The sequence below is a fragment of the Salmo salar genome, chromosome ssa13 (genome assembly GCF_905237065.1).
Source record: "Salmo salar chromosome ssa13, Ssal_v3.1, whole genome shotgun sequence".
Taxonomy (NCBI): domain Eukaryota; kingdom Metazoa; phylum Chordata; class Actinopteri; order Salmoniformes; family Salmonidae; genus Salmo; species Salmo salar.
This window is the reverse complement of record NC_059454.1, coordinates 101,593,548-101,616,159: the sequence shown is the minus strand read 5'-3', so window position 1 is coordinate 101,616,159 and position 22,612 is coordinate 101,593,548. Positions and strand designations below refer to the sequence as shown.

Genomic DNA, 22,612 nt, shown 5'->3' with positions numbered 1-22,612 from the left:
TCAGCCTTATTCTAAGACATTATAAAGACTCATACATGCTTGTACACTGAGTATACAAAACATTAAGAACACCTGCCCTTTCCATGACAGATCCTCAAAAAGTTATACAGCTGCACCATCGAGAGCATCTTGACTGGTTGCATCACCACTTGGTAAGCAACTGTTTGGCATCCGACCGCAAGGTGCTACAGAGGGTAGTGCATGCGGCCCAATACATAACTGGGGCCGAGCTCCCTGCCATCCAGGACCTCTATACCAGGCGGTGTCAGAGGAAGTCCCTAAAAATTGCCAAAGATTCCAGCCACCCAAGTCATAGACTGTTCTCTCTGCTACCGCACGGCAAGCAGTACCGATGCACCAAGTCTGGAACCAACAGGACCCTGAAATGCTTCTACCCACAAGCTATAAGACTGCTAAATAGTTAGTTAAATAGTTAACCAATAATTACCCAGAATATCTGATATAACTCTTTTGACTCATCACATTCACTGCTGTTACCGTTTATTATCTATGCCGCTGCCTAGTCACTTTATCCCAACCTATATGTACTTGTCAATCTCAGTTACCTCTTACCCCTGCACATCGACTCAGTATTTAACTGTTACTATCAGTATTGATGATTTTTAAGCCTTGAGACAATTGAGACAGGGATTGTATACAGTATGTGTGCCAATCAGAGGGTGAATGTGCAAGGTGAAAGATTTGCGCCTTTGAACACGGTATGGCGTTAAGGTATCAGACGCACCGGGTTGAGTGCGTCAAGAATGGCAAATCTGCTGGGTTTACACATTATAAAGAATTGATCCTGTATGATCTTTATCTGCTGGGTTTACACATTATAAAGAATTGATCCTGTCTGATCTTTCTCTGCTGGGTTTACACATTATAAAGAATTGATCCTGTCTGATCTTTATCTGCTGGGTTTACACATTATAAAGAATTGATCCTGTCTGATCTTTCTCTGCTGGGTTTATACATTATAAAGAATTGATCCTGTCTGATCTTTATCTGCTGGGTTTACACATTATAAAGAATTGATCCTGTCTGATCTTTATCTGCTGGGTTTACACATTATAAAGAATTGATCCTGTCTGATCTTTATCTGCTGGGTTTATACATTATAAATAATTGATCCTGTCTGATCTTTATCTGCTGGGTTTACACATTATAAAGAATTGATCCTGTCTGATCTTTATCTGCTGGGTTTACACATTATAAAGAATTGATCCTGTCTGATCTTTCTCTGCTGGGTTTATACATTATAAAGAATTGATCCTGTCTGATCTTTATCTGCTGGGTTTACACATTATAAAGAATTGATCCTGTCTGATCTTTATCTGCTGGGTTTACACATTATAAATAATTGATCCTGTCTGATCTTTATCTGCTGGGTTTATACATTATAAAGAATTGATCCTGTCTGATCTTTATCTGCTGGGTTTACACATTATAAAGAATTGATCCTGTCTGATCTTTATCTGCTGGGTTTACACATTATAAAGAATTGATCCTGTCTGATCTTTATCTGCTGGGTTTACACATTATAAAGAATTGATCCTGTCTGATCTTTATCTGCTGGGTTTACACATTATAAAGAATTGATCCTGTCTGATCTTTATCTGCTGGGTTTACACATTATAAAGAATTGATCCTGTCTGATTTTTATCTGCTGGGTTTACACGTTATAAAGAATTGATCCTGTCTGATCTTTATCTGCTGGGTTTACACGTTATAAAGAATTGATCCTGTCTGATCTTTATCTGCTGGGTTTACATATTATAAAGAATTGATCCTGTCTGATCTTTATCTGCTGGGTTTATACATTATAAAGAATTGATCCTATCTAATCTTTATCTTATGCATGCACGTGTGTTTGTTATTCAAGTGCGTGTTTGTGTGCGTGTGTGTGTGTGTTGTTTTTAAGTTACAGCCAGTGCAGAGCACAGAGTTCTCTGCTCCTCCTTGTTTAGCTAGAGGCTCTCTGGACTGGGGTGGGGACCTCAGCATGGCTTCTGATTGGCTATCAGGGGAAGGCAGAGGTCAAAGAAATATGGGGTGGTTCACACACACACACATACCTAAATCTCTGTAGGTATTGGCTATTACCCATGCCATGGGAAAAAGTCAGAGCTGGTTCATTCAAGTTCCTCTCTGGGAATCCACCTGAAGAACAGCACTTATTTTCAAATAGATTATATAATGTTTGTGCTGACTATTGGCTCTGAATAAGAGAAATGTGGTCACAGAGTTCACAAAAGTGCATGCAGTTCACAGATTGTCCCTAACATAAATGTTACTATGCATGTATGCAGTTCAGTTCCCCCTATAACATACAGCAGGGTTCCCCAACTGGTGGCGCACAGGCCCAATTTGGCCCCCGTGATTTTTTTCTTTTTTTTTCTGAGATAATAACTATTTTATTTTTTTCATTGTTGGATATAAAAGACTGTCAAAACCTCAACCCCCCCAACCATCCGTTCAAGAAAATAATCTTCCCACGGCTGAATGTGGTTGAGGACCTCTGACATGTAGGTTACTATGCATGTGTGAGTGTCAGGAATGTCTGGGAAGGAATGTACTCATCCAATTTCAGACCCAGCACTTCTCAGCCTCAACAGACAAGTCTTGTTCTTGAGAGAGATGGACAGAAGAAAAAGGTAGGGAGTAAGGACATGCTTAAACCATCTGACCAAGTCTTAAAGCAATGGGACTCCCATAAATCTTTCTCAGATTATTACCAATCCCACAAAGTATGACCCCAAACACCCAGAAAATGCTGTTCTCCTAGATGTTATCCTCTCAAATAATCCTGAGACGTATCAGTCTGGTGTTTTCTGTAATGACCTGTGATCACTGTTTTACAGCCTGTGTTCATAATGGCTGCTCAGTGAAATGACCTGTCCTGATTTGTCATAGACGCTTGCTAAAAAACTTTAATGAGCAAGCCTTCCTTCATGAACTGGCCTCTGTAAAATGATATAGAATCAGCTTGATCCCCTCTGTCGAAGATGCTTGGACCTCCTTTTTGATATTTTCAGTGGTGTTGTTAACAAACGCCCCCATAAAGAAAATGTAAATTAAAAACAGGTTCAGCCCCTCGTTCGACCGTGATCTTGCAGAGTTACTCCACCTCAAGAATTCCATTTGGCGAAAGGCTCGGCACATGCATATTCAGGCCGACTGGCTCTCGTTCAGGCAAATGAGAAATAAATGCACTCAGGCTATCCGGAAGGCCAAAGTTAGTTCCTTTAAGGAGCAGTAGTCTCTCTGTATGGGTCTAACCCCAAGAAGTTCTGGAAAACGGTTAAAGACCTGGAGAATAAATCCTCCTCCTCACAGCTGCCCATGTCCCTTAATGTTGATGATGTGGTTGTTACTGACAAGAAGCACATGGCTGAGCTCTTTAATCACCACTTCATTAAGTCAGGATTATTATTTGACTCAGCCATGCCTCATTGCCCATCCAACATTTCCTCATCTCCCACCCCTTCTAATGAGACTAGCCCCGATGCTCCTCCCTCTTTTTCCTCTTCCCCGCTACAAAGTTTCAGATGGTTTAGATCCTTTCTTCTTTAAGGTTACAGCCCCTATCATCACCAAGCCTATCGCTGATCTTTTTTACTTGGCTCTCCTCTCTGGGGAGGTTCCCATTGCTTGGAAGGCAGCCATGGTGGGTCCTTTATTTAAAGGGGGAGATCAAGCTGATCCTAACTGTTATGGGCCAGTTTCTATTTTGCCCTGTTTATCAAAAGTGTTGGGAAAAACTTGTCAATAATCAACTGACTGGCTTTCTATAGTATTCTCTCTGGTATGCCATCTGGTTTCCGCTCAGGTTATGGATGTGTCACTGCAACCTTAAAGGTCCTGAATGATGTCACCATTGCCCTTGATTCTAAGCAATGTTGTGCTGCTATTTTTATTGACTTGGCCAAAGCTTTTGATACGGTAGAACATTCCATTCTTGTGGGCCGGCTAAGGAGTATTGGTGTCTCAAAGGGGTCTTTGGCCTGGTTTGCTAACTACCTCTCGCAAAGAGTGCAGTGTATAAAGTCAGAGCATCTGCTGTCTAAACCATTGTTTGTCACCAAGGGAGTACCCAAAGGCTCGCTCCTAAGCCCCACGCTCTTCTCAATTTACATCAACAACATAGGCAGTAGGAAACTCTCTCATCCATTTATAAGCTCTCTGTCAGGTGTGTGCGTACTGGTAGCGAAGTCAGGTGCAGGAGAGCAGAGATTTGTGAACAGGCGCACACTTTATTGAGGCAAAAGTGCAAAACGCGCAAAACAGTCACAAGAATTAAGTTTAACAATAAACATCTTCGTGAAATACCACGGAAAAAAACAAAACAGTCTGCCGCGTCAACAACAAACACGTAATCTTACACAAAGACATGATGGGGAACAGAGGAATAAATACATGTAGATTGATTAGGGAATGAAAACCAGGTGTGCAGGAAACAAGACAAAACAAATGGATACATGAAAAATGGAGCGGCGATGGCTAGAAAGCCGGTGACGTCGACCGCCGAACGCCGCCCGAACAAGGAGAGGAGCCGACTTCTCATTCATTTATAACACAACAGGTGTTGCTACATCACACTCATTTCCAGTGGTGTAAAGTATTTAAGTAAAAATACTTTAAAGTACTACTTAAGTAGTTTTATGGGGTATCTGTACTTTACTATTATATTTTTAATAACTATTACTTTTACTTCACTACATTCCTGAAGAAAATATTATACTTTTTACTGCATAGATTTTCCTTGACACCCAAAAGTACTCATTACATTTTGAATACTTAGCAGGACAGGAAAATGGTACAATTTACTCACTTATCAAGAGAACATTCCTGGTCATCCCTACTGCCTCTGATATGGCGGACTCACTAAACACAAATGCTTTGTTTGTAAATTATGTCTGAGTGTTGGAGTGTGCCCATGGCTATCCGTAGATGACGTCGGAGTGTTGGAGTGTGCCCCTGGCTAATTGTAAATTATGTCTGAGTGTTGGAGTGTGCCCCTGGCTATCTGTAAATTATGTCTGAGTGTTGGAGTGTGCCCCTGGCTATCTGTAAATGACGTCTGAGTGTTGGAGTGTGCCCCTGGCTATCTGTAAATGACGTCTGAGTGTTGGAGTGTGCCCCTGGCTATCTGTAAATGACGTCTGAGTGTTGGAGTGTGCCCCTGGCTATCTGTAAATTATGTCTGAGTGTTGGAGTGTGCCCCTGGCTATCTGTAAATGACGTCTGAGTGTTGGAGTGAGCCCCTGGCTATCTGTAAATGACGTCTGAGTGTTGGAGTGTGCCCCTGGCTATCTGTAAATGACATCTTTGAGTGTGCCCCTGGCTATCTGTAAATGACGTCTGAGTGTTGGAGTGTGCCCCTGGCTATCTGTAAATGATGTCTGAGTGTTGGAGTGTGCCCCTGGCTATCTGTAAATGATGTTGGAGTGTGCCCCTGGCTATCTGTAAATGACGTCTGAGTGTTGGAGTGAGCCCCTGGCTATCTGTAAATGACGTCTGAGTGTTGGAGTGTGCCCCTGGCTATCTGTAAATTATGTCTGAGTGTTGGAGTGTGCCCCTGGCTATCTGTAAATGACGTCTGAGTGTTGGAGTGAGCCCCTGGCTATCTGTAAATGACGTCTGAGTGTTGGAGTGTGCCCCTGGCTATCTGTAAATGACATCTTTGAGTGTGCCCCTGGCTATCTGTAAATGACGTCTGAGTGTTGGAGTGTGCCCCTGGCTATCTGTAAATGATGTCTGAGTGTTGGAGTGTGACCCTGGCTATCTGTAGATTAAAATAACATATAATAATTGTGCTGTCTGGTTTACTTAATATAAGCAATTTGAAAGGATTTATACTTATACTTTTGATACTTCTCGCTTCATACTCGTCGCCAAACCCACTGGCTCCAGGTCATCTACAAGACCCTGCTAGGTAAAGTTCCCCCTTATCTCAGCTCGCTGGTCACCATAGCAGCACCCACCTGTAGCACGCGCTCCAGCAGGTATATCTCTCTGGTCACCCCCAAAGCCAATTCCTCCTTCGGCCACCTCTCCTTACAATTCTCTGTTGCCAATGACTGGAACGAACTACAAAATCTCTAAAACTGGAAACACTTATCTCCCTCACTAGCTTTAAGCACAGCTGTCAGAGCAGCTCACAGATTACTGCACCTGTACATAGCCCATCTATAATTTAGCCCAAACAACTACCTCTTCCCCTACTGTATTTATTTATTTTGCTCCTTTGCATCCCATTATTTCTATTTCTACTTTGCACTTTCTTCCACTGCAAATCTACCATTCCAGTGTTTTACTTGCTATATTGTATTTACTTCGCCACCATGGCCTTTTTTGCCTTTACCTCTCTTATCTCACCTCATTTGCTCACTTTGTATATAGACTTATTTTCTACTATATTATTGACTGTATGTTTGTTTTACTCCATTTGTAACTCTGTGTTGTTGTATGTGTCAAACTGCTTGCTTTATCTTGGCCAGGTCGCAATTGTAAATGAGAACTTGTTCTCAACTTGCCTACCTGGTTAAATAAAGGTGAAATAAATAAAAAAAAACTTAAGTATATTTTAAACCAAATACTTTTACTCAAGTATTAAAAACTGTGTGACTTTCACTTTTACTTGAGTAATTTTCTATTAAAGCATCTTTACTTTTACAAAAATATGACAATTGGGTACTTTTTCCACAGCTGCTCATTTCAGAGTTACTAACTACACTTCCCTAAAAATGCCTTATTCATTCACTGCCTAAAAACGATCTTCGTCTGCCCTCTTGTGGTGCTTTTTTGTCAGTACATGTATCTTCAAAATGTCAGTGCATTTTCATAAATACAATTTCAATAAAAATTGAAAAAGTAGATTTTTAATCATGTATAAAGTTAGTCACATCCATTTTTGAACAGTTTTGGCACTGACAAAGCTTCTGCCAAATGTGCTACTTTTGATCTTCAAAGTTGCTTGACATCAAGGTACAGTATTGTCATTTATATGACAAATGGGGAATTTCACTACAATTAAGACACTGCACTTGGGTTGAATATTGTGCATTCAAAAAGCACAATGTAATGCTAGAAATAAATTAGGAAAACTGTCAATAAGAATTGTACAAATAATATCATTTGTACACAGAAAAAATACATCAACACAAACCAATTTAGATGAGCTCATTCAGAATGTAACTTGACTGTCATGTCAACTGACACCATCAATGATGTCAGGAGAATATGGTTGGCAGGCTTCTCTCTGGACTGTTGATCTGGTGTAAGACTACCTTGAGGTCAGGCCTAGAGAGAGACACTGCTCCTAACATATTACCACTTGTTTGTAGTTACTTTACTAAAGTAAAGAAAACACTTACTAGGATTGTTATCACAATACACAGAATGAGTAGAATGGTTTCCTCCAGTTTTTCTGTTTTCTGATGCCCAGTGACTAGATGTATAGCGAGCGTCACCCACCCAGGCCCTGCAGTGCTCTGCAGTGCACAATAGCACAGTTGGGGTCAATTCCTATTGAAGCCAGTCAATTCAGGTAGTGAGTTGAATGCAAAATTAATTAAATAAATAAGCTTCTACTTTTCAGTTTATTAAGACGTCATTGAATATATATATATATATATATATATATATATATTTTTTTTATCCATAATTGAACTGCAATTTCAGTTTACTTCCTGAATTGAATGCCTTCAACGGTTGGGGTCAACTTCGAATTGAAGGTGTCTGACAGTATAGGAGTGTCCTTCCATAAACTCTGGCATCCCTAACATGCATAATTTGATTTGAACACACACAAACAAACCCACACACATGTCTGGGGGCACTTGACCAAGTGTATAGAGCCTCCGCCAGCATCACTACTGTCTGTAAATCCAGTCACTCCCAGTGATTATGGGCCGACGTACCAAATACAAAATGGCGAATTATACTGTGATATTTGAAGTGTCGCTGATGAATGGCACAGTCAGCAGTGACACCATAACCAGTAACCCTTTTCACACTACCGAGTCAAACCAAACAGTACCTGCCTGGTTATGCATCCACAGTTGTTTTTGGAACCGTGCTGTAAAAGAACAATGTGAAAAGACAATATCCAAGTCAGCCCAGTACAGATGGGGTTGGCCGTGCAGTGTGAATCAGGCATTAATACATATGGTTGAACTACAGCTCATCTTTATATGACGTCTGCAGCATGTCGGGTTGTGGAGCCCCCTTCAGCGTTTTGTGGGAGCCCCTCCAGTCTGTTCGCACGTTGTCGTCGTCCCACAGCGTGGAGGTCTCTGTGTCGCTCACCCACTTGGGGTCCCCGGCGTATTGGGCTGGTTGCACCAGTAGGGGGCGTGTGGAGAAGGCCTGCAGGTTACGGTTAGGATAGTGGGACTTGTAGTTCTCACTGTTGACCAACAGGACAGGGAGGTCAGAGATACATTGGTCACAGGATGATGACAATATTAAGTCTGATGTTAAAACTTCCACTAAGGAGATAAAAACTAGCCTGTCGATAACAAAGCTCTAACTGTGTGTACATAGCTTGAGAGTGTATGTAAATATCCATAACAGGGTCACACTTCATCATTCAGTTACATGATACGGTGTTATGGTGGGCAACAATACACAGCTAAAATCTAATCCTATGAAAGGTAACAGTTTTAAAATGTACTGGTAATTTTGAAACATTACAAAACAACATTGAGAGATGAAATGACATGAAATATATTTGGTGGAAACAAGGTTATAATAGAAGTACTGGGAATAGGTTTGTGGGTTGGGCAACTCTTGGAAAGAATGAATCAGTTAGTCAGAAGGCCCAGAATCAACTCCAAGCATACTGAAGCAGAACCACACAGGGAAGAGGATGGGAAGGGGGAGAAGGACTAGGGATGATGGCAGCTGGCCAGGTTTCCACACATGACAGAACACTAAGGCATTCTCAATGGAACACAGAACACACAGGAATTCTCAACAGAATGTAAAGGCATTCTAACAGGCTTCTGGATGCATGCCTGGTTCCCATTGGCTCAGAGAGGCTCTGGGTTCTATTAGCTTGGTCTGCAGCATGTCATGCAGCCAGAGAGAGATAGACAGGGAGTTGACCAAATGAGACTGGAACGCTACAACAAGCCAAGTCAGTCAGCAGAGACTAAAACTAACATGAAGCAAAGTACAAAACAGTTTGACTTCTTGACATAACTAAAATGTTAATGCGTTTCAGAATTAGAGGGAACATTTTAATTGTGGCAAGCTATTTTAAAAGCAGGCTTTTAAGGGTTGAGCCAAGAATGTGGTAACAGGAAGGTGAACATCAATGGGAGGCTATAGATGTGAAACCATAGTCTGGTGATTGTAACAGTGGTTGTCTAATCTATGTCCATTCCAAAGCTACATTTATGCACAGCGTTTATCCAAAACTGCAGCTAATTAGGAGTTGTTGCTATAGCTTTATAGTTCAATGCTGGCAAAGGGTCAGAACAATCTACACAAGATGAAATGCTATTTTTAATGGCACAAAGCAGAATTCCCTGACAGCTTTGTAGCACTAAAATCATATTAAGTTCCATTGGCAATGGATGAAGGATGGTCCTAGTAAAACTAATCTTCAGGGTAGTACTGGACTATCTTGGAGCTGACTGATGACACTACTTTTCAAAGACCATTTGGCTACTTTGTTTCACCAGCTCTCTTCCTTATGGAGTATTGTTGTCAAACTTACATACCAACTGGGTCTGAACCTGGATCCCCTGCACATTACAAACCTGTCTTAACCCACTGAGCTAAAGTCTAGGCCAGAGGGATTCAACTCTTACCCTACGAGGTCCGCAGCCTGCTGGTTTTCTGTTCTAATTAACCCACATGGTGTCCCAGGTCTAAATCAGTCCCTGATTAGAGGGAAACAATGAAGAAATGCAGTGGAGCTGGCTTGGAGGTCCAGAGTTGAGTTTGAGGAGTATAGGCATTAGCTCAGGGCGAACTAACATAATTCTTCAGGTTTCAGTTCCACCTACTTGGTGTGTCTGGTCTCAGTGATCTGAGAACATCTTGAGAATGGCTAAATAAATACAAGAATAAATATAATTTTTTTAAAACAGTTGTGGTACTTACTTGGTGTGTTTGTCGTACATGATGGGTAAGAATTCATCGACGGGCAGCATCTTGGAGAGGGGTTCAGCGTTGAGCAGTTTCTGGGCCCCCTGGAGAGAGATGGCGTAGGACAGGGTCCAGTAGGAATAGTCTGCTACCACTAGGTTCCTCACGTTCTCCACCACCTCCTCATCACCTGGCTTCACCTGCTTACGACCCAGGTATCTGGGGACAGTGGACAGACGGTTAGGGTTAGTCAGAGTACTGGACAGGGGACGGAGAAAGACAAGGTTAGTCAGAATACTGGACAGGGGAGAGAGAGAGACAGGATTAGTCAGAGTACCAGACAGGGGACGGAGAAAGACAAGGTAAGTGTTAGTCAGAGTAGTGGACAGAGGAGGGAGAGAGACAGCATTAGGGTTAGTCAGAGTACCGGACAGGGGATAGAGAGAGACAGGATTAGTCAGTCAGAGTAGTGGACAGGGGATAGAGAGAGAGACAGGGTTAGTCAGTCAGAGTAGTGGACAGGGGAGGGAGAGAGAGAGAGACAGGGTTAGTCAGTCAGAGTAGTGGACAGGGGAGAGAGAGAGAGACAGGGTTAGTCAGTCAGAGTAGTGGACAGGGGAGGGAGAGGGAGAGACAGGGTTAGTCAGTCAGAGTAGTGGACAGGGGAGGGAGAGAGAGAGACAGGGTTAGTCAGTCAGAGTAGTGGACAGGGGAGGGAGAGAGAGAGAGACAGGGTTAGTCAGTCAGAGTAGTGGACAGGGGAGAGAGAGCGAGAGAGAGAGACAGGGTTAGTCAGTCAGAGTAGTGGACAGGGGAGAGAGAGAGAGACAGGGTTAGTCAGTCAGAGTAGTGGACAGGGGAGGGAGAGAGAGAGACAGGGTTAGTCAGTCAGAGTAGTGGACAGGGGAGGGAGAGAGAGAGACAGGGTTAGTCAGTCAGAGTAGTGGACAGGGGAGGGTGGGAGAGAGAGAGACAGGGTTAGTCAGTCAGAGTAGTGGACAGGGGAGGGAGGGAGGAGAGAGAGACAGGGTTAGTCAGTCAGAGTAGTGGACAGGGGAGAGAGAGCGAGAGAGAGAGACAGGGTTAGTCAGTCAGAGTAGTGGACAGGGGAGGGAGGGAGAGAGAGAGACAGGGTTAGTCAGTCAGAGTAGTGGACAGGGGAGGGAGAGAGAGAGACAGGGTTAGTCAGTCAGAGTAGTGGACAGGGGAGGGAGAGAGAGAGACAGGGGAGGGAGGGAGAGAGAGAGACAGGGTTAGTCAGTCAGAGTAGTGGACAGGGGAGGGAGAGAGAGAGACAGGGTTAGTCAGTCAGAGTAGTGGACAGGGGAGGGAGGGAGGAGAGAGAGACAGGGTTAGTCAGTCAGAGTAGTGGACAGGGGAGGGAGAGAGAGAGAGACAGGGTTAGTCAGTCAGAGTAGTGGACAGGGGAGGGAGAGAGAGAGACAGGGTTAGTCAGTCAGAGTAGTGGACAGGGGAGGGAGAGAGAGAGAGACAGGGTTAGTTTGTCAGAGTAGTGGACAGGGGAGGGAGAGAGAGAGACAGGGTTAGTTTGTCAGAGTAGTGGACAGGGGAGGGAGAGAGAGAGAGACAGGGTTAGTCAGTCAGAGTAGTGGACAGGGGACGGAGAGAGAGAGACAGGGTTAGTCAGTCAGAGTAGTGGACAGGGGAGGGAGAGAGAGAGACAGGGTTAGTTAGTCAGATTAGTGGACAGGGGATAGAGAGAGAGAGACAGGGTTAGTCAGTCAGAGGACAACACCATTCTCCACCACCACCTCCTCATCACCTGGCTAAACCTGCCTACGACCCAGGAAACTGGGGATGGAGGATGGAGAGAGACATTCAGCTGGAGGAACACATCGTAGTGCTATTGGTAATTTAGTCAGCAACACGAGAGCACATCAGACTAGCGAAGTGACATAACCACACCCAGTAAGACTTTACATGTTGTAGAATATCTCTGGAATAATGCTGTTGAAATAGGCTCTCCGACCCTACTCTACTCTACTCTCCCTCCTCCTCCACCACCTTCTCCTCCTCCCCCTCTCCTCTTCCACCTTCTCCTCCTCCACCTCCCTCTCCTCCTCCACCTCTTTCTCCTTCTCCTCCTCACCTCCTTCTTCTCCTCCTCCACCTCCTCCCTCTCCTCCTCCACCTCCTTCTTCTCCTCCTCCCTCTCCTCCTCCACCTCCTTCTTCTTCTCCTCCTCCACCTCCCTCTCCTCCTCCAGCTCCTTCTCCTCCTCCTACTACTCCGCCGCAATCTCCTCCTCCCTTCTCCTCCTCCTCCTCCACCTCCTTCTTCTCCTCTTTCACCTCCTTCTTCTCCTCCTCCACCTCCTTCTTCTCCTCCTCCTCCTTCTTCTCCTCCTCCTCCCATCTCCTCCTCCTCTCCTCCCCCTCCTTCTCCTCCTCCTCCTTCTCCTCCCTCTCCTCCTCCTTCTCCACCTCCTCCTCCTCCTCCTCCCTTCTCTTCCTCCCTTCTCCTCCTCCTCCTCCACCTCCCCCTCCCTCTCCCTCCTCCTTCTCCTTCTCACCTCTCCACCTCCCCCTCATCCTCCCTTCTCCTCCTCCTCCACCTCCTTCTCCTCCACCCCCTCCTCCTCCTCCTCCCTCACCCAGATGAGTTTATCATACAAAATGACTCCAGGGCAGCTAGGCCCTTTCCTCTCCATGGGTGACCGTTTGTGACAGTGACTCACATGATGTCCCAGTCCAGTTCCACCATCTCCACCTCCTCCATCAGACGTAGCACGCGCCGCTTGAAGTTGGCCTGGAACCGCACGTCATCCTCGAAGATCAGGGCCTTGTCCATCTGCTGGTCTACCATCTAAGAGGGGGGGTTGGGGGGTGAGGGGTGAGAGAACATCTAGTTTAAATAAGCTCTAATTACAGACCACAGAGGCATCTCTACTTTACTGAACCAGCCAATTAGGCTCCTCCTGACATGGCCCTCCAGGTCCCATGTCCCAAGATGTGCCTGTGTGTGTCTGTCTGTGTGTGTGTCTGTGTGTGTGTGTGTGTGTGTGTGTGTGTGTGTGTGTGTGTGTGTGTGTGTGTGTGTGTGTGTGTGTGTGTGCATGCTCCTCACCTCCTTCCAGATGTAGTAATGACTCAGGAAGCATCCCACCTCTCCTTTTGTCAGCGTACGGCGAGAGAACGGGTCATAGTAACCAGGCAGTATGTCCACTCCCAGGATCTTTATATCACTGCTGTTCAGAGCTCTGCAGGACACACACAGACATCATAGTCTCCATCTTTCGCTTATGCCTACTCTCTCTAAACCTCCCTCAGAGCCATAGTTATGCCAAGCTTTGCATCCTCACCTAGCCTGGATATCCAGACTGAATTCAACTCTGTTTAGTGAAACGTAGCATAATTGGGTGAGGATTCGCAGGCTAATTCTCACCCTCCATCTATGGCGTCCACCACCTTGACATCTATCTCCAGCTCATTGAGAGAATACAGCATCCTGTCTCTACGGTCCTGACGACGACGCAGGTTGATCAGGTACACCTACAGCACGGGACAGCCAGGATCAGAGGTCAGGGGTCAACTCAGAGACACAGTGATCCATAGATTGTGCGTGTATATCAGAGGGGTTGTGTCAAAAGCAGAAGACAAATGTCTATCCTGTATGAACTAATAAAGTATATTGTATCTTATATTGAGTGTGAGAGATCATAATACCATTATGAACTGGGTGGTTCGAGAACTGAATGCTGATTGGCTGACAGCCATGGTATATCAGACCGTATACCACACCCCGTCGGGCGTCATCCATGTCCAGTCATTTTACCCCTACCTGCTGTACACGTACAAATTACCTCAACTAATCTGTATCCCCGCACACTGACTTGGTACAGGTACCCCCTGTATATATCCGCATTATTGTTATTTTATTATGGGACTTTTTATTACATTTTTTACTTTAGTTTATTTAGTAAATATTTGATTAACTCAATTTTTTTTAACTGCATTTTTGGTAAAGGGCTTGTAAGTAAACACTTCACGGTAAGGTCTACACCCGTTTTCGGCGCATGCGACACATAAAATGGGATTTGATTTGATTTAATTAGCCTACAGCAGTGTTCCAAGCCACTGCTCCTTATTTCATCTATTCTAGTATGTGATGAGGAGTTTGGGCTCCTGGCCTCTGTCTCACCTCATCGAAGCCCATGAGGTCTCTCTGCTTGGGGAAGAGGCTCACGTATTTGGAGGGGGCCATGGGGGGGCCATCGACTGGGGGAAAAACATAGAGACGTGGTATTGTTACCGTTATTACCTAGTTATTACACATCTATTACTGTTAGACACCTATTCTTAAATAACTTTAGATAGATGTAAAACAAGACAAAATAAGGTTTCTTACTGGTGGCCTCCAGGATGAGATGGCTAAAGCTGATGCTGTCGTCCAATATGGTGTTGTGAGGCCTGGCTGGGACGTTCAGGTAACCATACCTCACCTTGTTACACAGGTACATCTGCACCTCTGGAAACACACAGAACAATCACCTCTGTTATTAAACCGTCTACATGGCCTCGACGGGCCAGCAACATGTGAATGTAATCATCTAGCCTTTTATACAAGGAACACATTGATTGAGCCCCAGCAGCAGTTTGAGATGTGGATGTTTGCGATCACACATTATTAGACTAAGTGTGTGTGCACGTGTGTTCATGACTGAATGTGTGTGCATTATAATGTACATGCTGTACTGTAGACCCCTACCTGAGACGCGGCAGGAGAAGGCGAAGACGATGATGTCATCGAAGGGCCAGGAGTAATCCTGGTGAGGGGGGTGGAAGGCCAGCTTCTTCATACCCGTCTTCCTCATGTCCAGCAGGAAGGTAGAGTGGACCATGGGCACTGGGTAGCAGCCCAGCCGGTGGCGCTGTCTGGTGGGGAAATACTCAGCTGTACGCCGGTAGTAACCCTGGGAACAGACACACAGGGGACTGGAAATTAGCATAAGCTAAGGTGCGACGTATCTGACTGTTTGTACATTTAATGTGTCAATGTTTTAATTGCATCTGTCCCCATGTAAATGAACGATTGAAATTAAAACAATATGGTCAGTTACCGCACTTACACAAACCAACGTTCCATTTCACACGATCATGCCTACACCCAAAACCCACTGTGCTGGCTCAGATCTTTACTGTCTTACCTGGGGAGTGATCCCGCACCAGTAGTTGGAGTAGGCTCCCTGAGAGTCCAGCATGGGGGCCACTACAGACTTGTTCTCTGCTATCAGAAGGTTCAGAGTCTCTGGGTTGGTCAGGATGTTGTCTGTGTCAGCGTACTGGAGGAGACAGATGTAATAATGTGAGTCATTAGATATCTCATGCCATGGCTCTGGACAGAGTGTGTGATTGTTGAGAGTGTTTAGTGGAGATCAAGGACACAGACAGAGATGGTCAACAGATGACACGGTGTGTTTAGTGAGGCGGTTGAAACTCCAGCTGATCTTTTGGTAACAGCCCAAGCAGGGTCACACTCAGTATGTGGGTAATGGAAGATAGCTATGATACAACTTGTAACTCAGAGGACAGAGTAGATATGATTCTACTTGTAACCCAGAGGACAGAGTAGATATGATGCTACTTGTAACCCAGAGGACAGAGTAGATATGATTCTACTTGTAACCCAGAGGACAGAGTAGATATGATTCTACTTGTAACCCAGAGGACAGAGTAGATATGATTCTACTTGTAACCCAGAGGAGAGAGTAGATATAGTTATACTTGTAACCCAGAGGACAGAGTAGATATGATGCTACTTGTAACCCAGAGGACAGAGTAGATATGATCCTACTTGTAACCCAGAGGACAGAGTAGATATGATCCTACTTGTAGGCCAGAGGACAGAGTAGATATGATGCTACTTGTAACCCAGAGGACAGAGTAGATATGATGCTAGTTGTAACCCAGAGGAGAGAGTAGATATAATTATACTTGTAACCCAGAGGAGAGAGTAGATATAATTATACTTGTAACCCAGAGGACAGAGTAGATATGATCCTACTTGTAGGCCAGAGGACAGAGTAGATATGATCCTACTTGTAGGCCAGAGGACAGAGTAGATATGATGCTAGTTGTAACCCAGAGGACAGAGTAGATATGATGCTACCTGTAACCCAGAGGACAGAGTAGATATGATGCTACTTGTAACCCAGAGGAGAGAGTAGATATGATCCTACTTGTATGCCAGAGTAGATATGATGCTACCTGTAACCCAGAGGACAGAGTAGATTTGATCCTACTTGTAACCCAGAGTAGATATGATTCTACCTGTAACCCAGAGGACAGAGTAGATATGATGCTACTTGTAACCCAGAGGACAGAGTAGATATGATGCTACCTGTATGCCAGAGGACAGAGTAGATATGATCCTACTTGTATGCCAGAGTAGCTATGATGCTACCTGTATGCCAGAGGACAGAGTAGACATGTGACTGTACCAGTATGTAGTCAGCCCAGTGTGTCTTGGCGAAGTTGAGAGCTGCCTGTTTAAGTTTCATCAGGTATTCATATCTGCCATTGCTCCAGTATTTAGGCCCCGTCTCTCCTGGGTAGGACCTGTAGAGCAATGGAGGAGTCAGAACATACACACACACACACACACACACACCAACCGACACGTACACACACACAGACACACACACCAACAGACACACACCAACCGACACGACACACACACACACACACACACACACACACACACACACACACACACACACACACACATACAAGCAGAGGCATGCTACAGTATCATTCCTGCATTGCTTTGAGGTACTTAGGGAGAGAAAATGAGAGGTGACCTCAGGTCAGGTAGTACTGTGTATCAGCAGGCTCTGTAAACACCAAACATTTATTTAAGGCTGTCTTTTCTATTCACCCTGTGTTTTAAAGTTGCATTGTGTCAAGAAGAATAGTTGATGCACAGCTGTAGGCTACTGCAACTACTGTATGGATGTTCAGCTAAGCTAATACAGAGTTTATACAAATGAGCTGATGTTCAAGGGTTTTTCAGAGGTAATCAACTGTATCAACACACACACACACACACACACACAGAAGAAAACATGATAATGCTGAACACAACTCAAACTTACGTAGGATGCTCCATAGGCCTCCATTCCACATAGTGATAAAACTGTTGCATGACTGTCAGCCATTCTCTCAGAACAGCTGTAGTGTTGTCAGCATTGTGATCTGTCGCTGCCCTGCGGACATGGGGACATAGACACACTGTCTGACATGGGGACATAGACACTGTCTGACATGGGGACATAGACACACTGTCTGACATGGGGACAGAGACACACTGTCTGACATGGGGACATAGACACTGTTTGACATGGGGACATAGACACACTGTCTGACATGGGGACATAGACACTGTCTGACATGGGGACATAGACACACTGTCTGACATGGGGACATAGACATGGGGACATAGACACACTGTCTGACATGGGGACAGAGACACACTGTCTGACATGGGGACAGAGACACACTGTCTGACATGGGGACATAGACACACTGTCTGACATGGGGACAGAGACACACTGTCTGACATGGGGACAGAGACACACTGTCTGACATGGGGACATAGACACACTGTCTGACATGGGGACATAGACACTGTCTGACATGGGGACATAGACACACTGTCTGACATGGGGACAGAGACACACTGTCTGACATGGGGACAGAGACACACTGTCTGACATGGGGACATAGACACACTGTCTGACATGGGGACATAGACACTGTCTGACATGGGGACATAGACACACTGTCTGACATGGGGACATAGACACACTGTCTGACATGGGGACATAGACACACTGTCTGACATGGGGACAGAGACACACTGTCTGACATGGGGACATAGACACACTGTCTGACATGGGGACATAGACACACTGTCTGACATGGGGACATAGACACACTGTCTGACATGGGGACAGAGACACACTGTCTGACATGGGGACATAGACACTGTCTGACATGGGGACATAGACACTGTCTGACATGGGGACATAGACACTGTCTGACATGGGGACATAGACACACTGTCTGACATGGGGACATAGACACACTGTCTGACATGGGGACATAGACACACTGTCTGACATGGGGACAGAGACACACTGTCTGACATGGGGACATAGACACACTGTCTGACATGGGGACATAGACACTGTCTGACATGGGGACATAGACACACTGTCAGGCACTAGCGTGTGGTCAGTATAACGTATGAACCACTTGGTCTGCCTTACTTGCAGGCAGGCACACCACAACTAGGAAATGAAATAATCTGCAAGACATTAGCTGTTGCTAAGTAAAGACAGTGGTCCTACATGTTACACATGCAATGGAGAAAACAATATGATAATCAATATGCAGAGGAGATCCCTAATAAGTAAGGACTCCATATGAAATGCAGAACAGGAAATCACAAGTGGAATCCGTGGAAATAAGCATATTCTCTGTGTAAAGCATCCAGTAGGCTAACATGCAGACTGTAGCATAAAGCAGGGTTTCCCAACCCACTCCTTGGCCCCAGGACTTTTCACATTTTTTGTTTTAACCCTAAACCTGCATACCTGATTCAATTAGGCAACTAATCATTAAGCCTTTGACTAATTGAATCAGGTGTGCCCATTGCCAAGGGAGGTAGGGGTTCTGAGGCTGCTGCAGCACCCCCTGAAAAATCTGAACATTTGTTTTGTTATAAAATATATATATATACACAGTACCAGTCAAAAGTTTGGACACACATTTTTTTTTACATTTTAGCAGACGCTCTTATCCAGAGCGACTTACAGTAGTGAATGCATACAATTCATACATGTTTTTCTTCGTACTGGTCCCCCGTGGGAATGGAACCCACAACCCTGGCATTGCAAACACCATGCTCTACCAACTGAGCCACACACCTACTCATTACAAGAATATTCTTTGTTTTGACTATTTTCTACATTGTAGAACAATAGTGAAGACATTGAATGAATAGGTGTGTCCAAACTTTTGACTGGTATTGTTTATAAAAAATATTTTAAAAATCTAAAAGTCACAAAAGTAATGCACTGGGCCTTTACTAGTCATTTGTAACGGGAAAAAACACTTTTTTCAGCATCTCTGCTTTGGCAAAAAGGTAGATGTATAATTAACAACAGTATCTTGCAGGATTCAATAGTTGATATTGTATTGTTTTTGCCCTGAACAATGTCTCTGTGACTGTCATTCTAATGGAATCCAGAAAGAACAAATCCCTGTCCCATTTCTCTGTGACTGTCATTCTAATGGAATCCAGAAAGAACAAACCCCTGTCCCATTTCTCTGTGACTGTCATTCTAATGGAATCCAGAAAGAACAAATCCCTGTACCATTTCTCTGTGACTGTCATTCTAATGGAATCCAGAAAGAACAAACCCCTGTCCCATTTCTCTGTGACTGTCATTCTAATGGAATCCAGAAAGAACAAACCCCTGTCCCATTTCTCTGTGACTGTCATTCTAATGGAATCCAGAAAGAACAAACCCCTGTCCCATTTCTCTGTGACTGTCATTCTAATGGAATCCAGAAAGAACAAACCCCTGTCCCATTTCTCTGTGACTGTCATTCTAATGGAATCCAGAAAGAACAAACCCCTGTCCCATTTCTCTGTGACTGTCATTCTAATGGAATCCAGAAAGAACAAACCCCTGTCCTCAAACATTTAGATTATCAGCAAAGACACAACACATCCACATCAAATTAAATATTTTTCTTGATCAAATAACATGGAAAACAACCCCTTTTTGTGCAGTATTAATTTACCATCCTTACAAACCACTTAATGTAAATGTACATTACTGTATTGTACATAGGCTGGTCATCTAGGTTTGTACCTGTAGACTTCCCATCACCATGACAAAAAACAATGACCACTACAGTATTGAGTACATTGAGACAGCAAGTGGTATGTGATGATGTGGCTCAGTTGGTAGCGCATGGTACTTGCAATGCTTGGGTTGTGGGTTCAATTCCCACAGGGGACCAGTACAGTATGAAGTCAGTACTGTAAATTTCCCTGGATAAGAGCGTCTATGGAAAAAGGAATGAATAGACTACTTAAGTTTCAACATAGAAATAAATTGCATTTGCAAAGTACTTCAAGAAACTGGAAAACATATATCCAACAAGGGAAGCCTGGAGTAAAGTATAGACTACTGTGAAAATCATCGAATTGCATAATACAGTGGCATAAAATGTTACTTCATAAACTCTGCATTGGAGAAGAAAAAAAAGAAAGCAAAGTTAGAGTAGGCTGCTGAAGCATTTTAGTTTGTTGAGAGGTCAATGGTTCTAACGGGATTATGAGGACTGGGTCTGGGGAGGAGAGGTATACTTAATCTAATCCAAATGCGATTGATCGCCCACGAGTTTGAGAAAAATGATATTTTAACAAATAGCGGCCAGGGAAAGAGCGCTGGCAGGACGTCTGCCACCTACCAAACAGAAATGCGTGCTTTGGGATAGTTCAGTCTCTCCAATGCTCCCAGGTAGTAGGGCAAGGAATGCGCCGCGTTCCGAGCAATGATCGCAATAACAACCGTTGGCGGCTGCATTTTCGATTCTTCTGGATATTTCTCCTCCGAAAAGTAACATTCTGATCTAGAAACGAAGGCCCCTAAAACTAAAAGCCAAAGAAACATGGTGGATGTAGCAGTCCAAGCTACTGCACGTATCTACAGCTCCCAGTCCGCGTCAGCAATAAGGAAAAAGGGGTTTTCCTCTATTTTAAACCCCCCTCAAGATGAATCTCTTTCCTTGGCAAAATCCGACGAGTGTCGGTGGAAGGTTTTAAATTACAACTTCCGCACCAAAAGCCTTGTGAGAAAATTGTATCACCGGCATGTTACAATGTAACTATTTGCTCATAGTAGGCTGCTATTTGCCCACATTTTAACGGGCCTTTAAAGGAATTGATAACCTACTGCTTAAACATGTAGAAAAAGTAGCTTTGGTTTATGAGCGATTAGTGTCATCCCAGTTACCGGCGGCGACATTTTATTCAGGTCCTATCATGACCGGTTGTCTTTTTGTTCTTGCAGTCAGGACCAACCTTGATTTCAAGTCCAAGGACATAGATTTTTGGTTAGGGACTATCTTCAGTTGGCTCCTCGTTCCTATATTAAGAGGCTTGAAAAGGTATTATTGTGATATAATGTTTATTTCATTGGGAATGTATGCGCAACTGAAATTTGGCCATAAAATCAATGACTGAAAAATATATATTTTGAACCTCTCTAAATAACGTATTTTTAACATCCGCAAAATACATATTTTCACCTTTCATTCAGCACATAAATGCACCCGATGTCAACGTTGCTTACTGGGATTCTAACAACTGTATTAAAGCTTGGCTACGGCTACTCAACACACAATGTTTGAATATTCAATATTTAACAACCAAATGGTGGTCATAATCTAAACAATACACACTTCTGATAGTCTATGAGGGAGAAATGAAGTTTACAAACTTAAAACAATATTTGTTTCCGTCAATATCAACCTATTGCCTGAAGAGGGAGGCATTGAGTTTACATTCCAAACGCAGTTATTCAATGAACAGTTAGTTATTCAAAGGCAGGAAGAGAGACCAAGCAACACTGAAAGAGGGTATAATCAGGAAAGAAAACAGAGCCAGAGAGTGAAAGAGAGACAGAAAGAAAGAGAGATTGGCATGGCACAGGTCAGAGGAGAAGAAGAGAGGAGGAGAAGAAGAAAAGTATAAATATGACAGGAATCCAAACTGAATTAAGGGAGCTTTTGGAGGGCCTCAATTCAATCAATGAGCCAGCCACAGCAATGTCAGGGGGGACAATCAGTTTTTGCCTTGCTCTCTGGACAGGGGATCAAGAAGGGTAAAGGGACATCTATTCATGACACCCTGTCACACCCCCTGACCCCCATGACCCTGCTGGCCAGTTTCCCAGCACCCTCTGCAGCTGCAGGTCTGGGAGAGTTCAATAACTTTTACAGGCTGGGTTAAAGGTGAGAGGTGAAGGGTCAGTGGCGTGGTGGGGTGGCAGGGTGTGCAGAGTGGACCAACAGATTCACAGCCGAGCTAGATGGAGACTTTGGAGAGAGACTAAATATTTATTCAATGAATGGACACAGAAAACGTGCTCTCTCACACATACACACACGTGACACATAGTGGGGGGTCTGACAGCCAGGGGCCCCACTGACACATACCCCCCCTCCCCCGGAAGCGGTCACTGTCTATCTCTCTACCACCACCAATCTCCTTCTCTCTCTTTTGTTCCCCAAGTCACAATCCCTCCGGGGGCCCCAGTCGTGACACTCTGAAAATCCTGCGGAACATTTATTGCCGTGGCGATAATCAATAACCGCGTTCCCACACTGACGTCTCAGAGCCTGCTGGGTCAATAACTGTCGCTCACACTCCCACGGTTGGCACTTACATTCTTACTCAGCAGCCTTTT

At 44.3% G+C, this 22,612-nt stretch overlaps 1 protein-coding gene across 1 annotated transcript; it reads right to left on the bottom strand.

Annotated features, from left to right (window-relative positions):
- Nucleotides 1-6,862: 6,862 nt before the first annotated feature.
- LOC106568423 (procollagen galactosyltransferase 2) lies at nt 6,863-20,961 on the bottom strand. The gene is made up of 12 exons (XM_014138742.2): nt 20,613-20,961; nt 17,219-17,329; nt 16,565-16,682; nt 15,272-15,406; nt 14,833-15,037; nt 14,473-14,592; nt 14,266-14,342; nt 13,510-13,616; nt 13,192-13,324; nt 12,803-12,930; nt 10,120-10,323; nt 6,863-8,413 (listed from the first exon to the last, which is right to left on the bottom strand). Exons 1-12 carry the CDS (start codon nt 20,813-20,815, stop codon nt 8,182-8,184), a joined length of 1,773 nt encoding a protein of 590 aa, XP_013994217.1. The 5' UTR covers nt 20,816-20,961; the 3' UTR covers nt 6,863-8,181.
- Nucleotides 20,962-22,612: the final 1,651 nt, after the last annotated feature.